We start from the raw sequence: 3432 nt of genomic DNA, 5'->3' as shown, positions 1-3432 counted from the left end.
GGTCGAACACAAGAAGGACCGCTCAAGTCAAGATCGCTCGAGCGCAAGAAACACCGCTCAAGCAAAGAATGCCATACTCCTAGTAGTTTTGCAGACCTGCAAAAGTACAGGAAGTGCTCAAAGTTCGCTCAAGCGAACAAGCCAAAATCTAGGCAGCAACAGTTTTGAAAAACTAACTCCCAACCTATTTCAAATGCAACCAAGACACTCCAATAAACAAACTCAACAAGGAATAAGATGAAAGAAGACACGAACAACCATCAAGACAAGGAATTCCGAATCTAAAACAATGAACAGGTCAGGTCTAAACCAAAATCTTTATAACCTCTCCTCCTTAAAAAATTTTGTCCCCAAAATTTTGAAATCAATACAATAACCACTTTATTTAAATCAATTATAACAACTAATAACCATGACCCATCCACCGGTCATTCATTCTCATAACAATGATAAACAAGGTTCTCAATACTAAATATAGAATTCACTATTTCAAAATATACACAATGTTTACATTTGATCAACATAACAAGATTTTCATTACAAGTTTCAAACATTAACAAAAAGGTCCAGATACTTCTCATGGACTTCCGCTTCACGCTCCCAAGTCGCTTCCTCAATACCATGGTATCTCCACAACACTTTTACAAATGGAATTGTCTTACCTCGCAACACTTGGTCATGTGCATCTAGTACTCTAACCAGTCTCTCCTCGTATGAAGCATCCTCATCTACCTTTAACTCAGCCGAATCCAACACATGTGAAGGATCCGCTTCATACTCTTGAAGCATCCAAACATGAAACACATCATAAAACCCGAAAAGTTGTTGCAGCAAGGCCAAACGATAAGCTACCTCCCCAATGCATTCTAAGATCTCAAAAGGCCTAAAAAATATAGGATACAACTTCCCGCTCTTCCCAAACCTCACCAAACCCTGTCTTGGTGATATTTTCAAGAAAACGTGGTCTCCTACCTCAAATGATAACGGTCTCCTCCTACGGTCGACATAACTCTTCTGACGACCCTGAGCTGAAACCAACCTCTTACAGATAAGTGCAACCTTTTCCATCATTTCCTGGACTAGCTCAGGACCTAATATAGGTGCATCACCCATCTCAACCCAACACATTGGAGATCTACACGGTCAGCCATGCAAGGCCTCAAACGGTGCCATGCTAATATTCACCTGAAAGCTATTATTGTAGGCAAACTCCACTGAAGCTAAGTGCCTTTCCCACGACCCCTTAAAGTCAAGAAAACAACCCTGAAACATATCCTCAAGGATCTGAATGGTACGCTCTAACTAGCCGTCAGCCTGAGGATAATAGGCGGTGTTAAATGTCAATCCAGTGCCCAAGGCATTCTGCAGGCTCTGCCACAACCAAGCCATGAAACATGAATCTCTATCAGAACAAATAGTCACAAGGACCTCATGAAGTCGAACAATGTCCCTAACATATAGGTCGGCAAGATAATCTATCGAGTCACTCGTGCTCATAGGTACAAAGTGTGTTGTCTTAGTTAATCGATCGACTATTACCCACACGACATCATTACCCCCATTGAGTCCTTGAAAGACCCATAACAAAATCCATCGTGACATGCTCCCACTTCCACTTGGCTATAGGCAAGGGTTATAGCAAACCCGCTGGCCTTTGATACTCAGTCTTCACTTGTTGACAAGTAAGGCACTTCGATACAAACAAAGCTACGTCTCTCTTCATCCCCCTTCATCAAAACTGGCGACTAAGGTCATGGTACATCTTTGTGCCTCCTGGATGTACTGTAAGGCGCAAGTGATGGAACTCTTGGAGTACCTCCACCCTACAAGATTTTTGTACGAAAAGACGGTCAAGGTATCTAATATTGGAGTCAGAATATATGTTCAAGCCCTTCTCCACCTTCTCTCAAGATATCTTCTCCCGAATGGATTCTACCTTATAATCACTCCGCTGTGTTTCTATAAGTTGGTTCACAAGTGTAGGTTATGCAACTATGGTAAACAAAGCTGCTGACTCAACAGACTTGCCAAGATGCAAGTCAAACTCGCCAATAGCGCCCAACATCACCTATTCCCGGATGGCACTACTAGCTACACTGCTAATGGATTTCCTACTCAAGGCATCAGCTACTACATTGGCTTTTCCCGAATGACAATGCAACTCAAAGTCATAATCCTCCATAAATTCCATCCACCTTTTCCCCTTCAGATTCAAGTCTTTCTGTGACAATAGATACTTCAGACTCTTGTGATTAAAAAATACCTCAAATTTCTCAACATAAAGATAATGTCTCCAAATTTTCAAGGCAAAGATCACTGCTACTAGCTCTAAGTCATGAGTAGGATAGTTTCTCTTATGTGTTTTCAACTGACGTGAGCCATATGCCACAATCTTCCCCTCTTGCGTCAAGACATAATCCAAACCTTCCCGAGACGTATCACAATACACTGAATAGCCCAAACCCCTCTCCGAAATGATCAACACTTGAGTAGTGGTAAGTCTAACCTTAAGCTCTTGAAATGATTTCTTGCATGTCTCACTCCACACAAACTTAATTCCCTTCCTCGTCAGACTAGTAAATGGTAAGGATGATCTAGAGAAATCCTTTGCAAAATGACGGTAATATCCAGCTAACCCCAAGAAACTCCGAATCTCAAAGGCATTCTTAGATTATTCCCAATCTTGCACTGCCTCTATCTTAGAAGAGTTTACAGTCACCCCTTTCCCAGATACCATATGGCCTAAGAATTTCACCTCTTTCAACCAGAACTTAGACTTCACAAACTTAGCATACAATTTGTGGGCTCTAAGTAACTCATGCACAACTCGCAAGTCTTCCTCGTGTTCCTCCTCAGAGAGTAAGTAAATCAATATGTCGTTAATGAAGACAACCAAAAAATGGTCTAGGAACTCACAGAAAATTTGATTCATCAAATCCATAGACAAAGCTGGTGCGTTGGTTAACCCAAAAGGCATCACTAAGAACTCATAATGGCCACACCGCGTAGGGAATGCTGTCTTCTGGATATCTTCCTTCTTTACTCTCAACTAGTAATAACCCGACCTCAAGTTTATCTTAGAAAAACAACAAGTCCCCTTCAATTGGTCAAACAAATCATCTATATGAGGCAGTGGATACTTGTTCTTAACAATTACCTGGTTCAACTTCCGATAATCAATACAAAGTCGCAATGTGCCATCCTTCTTCTTGGCAAAGAGAGCAGGTGCTCCCCAAGATGAAGTACTAGGGCAGATAAAACCCTTATCTACCAATTCTTGGAGTTGAATCTTCATCTCACTTAACTCGGCGGGTGCAAATTTATATGGTGCCATGGAAATCAGTGTTGTGCCAGGCACTAAATCAATAGAGAACTCAATCTCACGGTGAGGTGGCAAACTAGTGAGGTCCTTGAGAAAGACGTCCGGGTATT

At 41.6% G+C, this 3432-nt stretch overlaps 1 protein-coding gene across 1 annotated transcript; it reads right to left on the bottom strand.

Annotated features, from left to right (window-relative positions):
* Nucleotides 1-546: 546 nt before the first annotated feature.
* Nucleotides 547-1128, bottom strand: LOC145799766 (uncharacterized). The gene is made up of 2 exons (XM_082889401.1): nt 973-1128; nt 547-852 (listed from the first exon to the last, which is right to left on the bottom strand). The coding sequence occupies exons 1-2, from the start codon at nt 1126-1128 to the stop codon at nt 547-549; spliced, it is 462 nt and encodes a 153-aa protein (XP_082745527.1).
* Between the last annotated feature and the right edge of the window lie 2304 nt (nt 1129-3432).

This window comes from Camellia sinensis, chromosome 9 (assembly GCF_055761805.1).
Source record: "Camellia sinensis isolate YWXY chromosome 9, ASM5576180v1, whole genome shotgun sequence".
In the NCBI taxonomy this organism is placed as follows: domain Eukaryota; kingdom Viridiplantae; phylum Streptophyta; class Magnoliopsida; order Ericales; family Theaceae; genus Camellia; species Camellia sinensis.
This window is presented reverse-complemented; position numbering and strand designations above follow the sequence as displayed.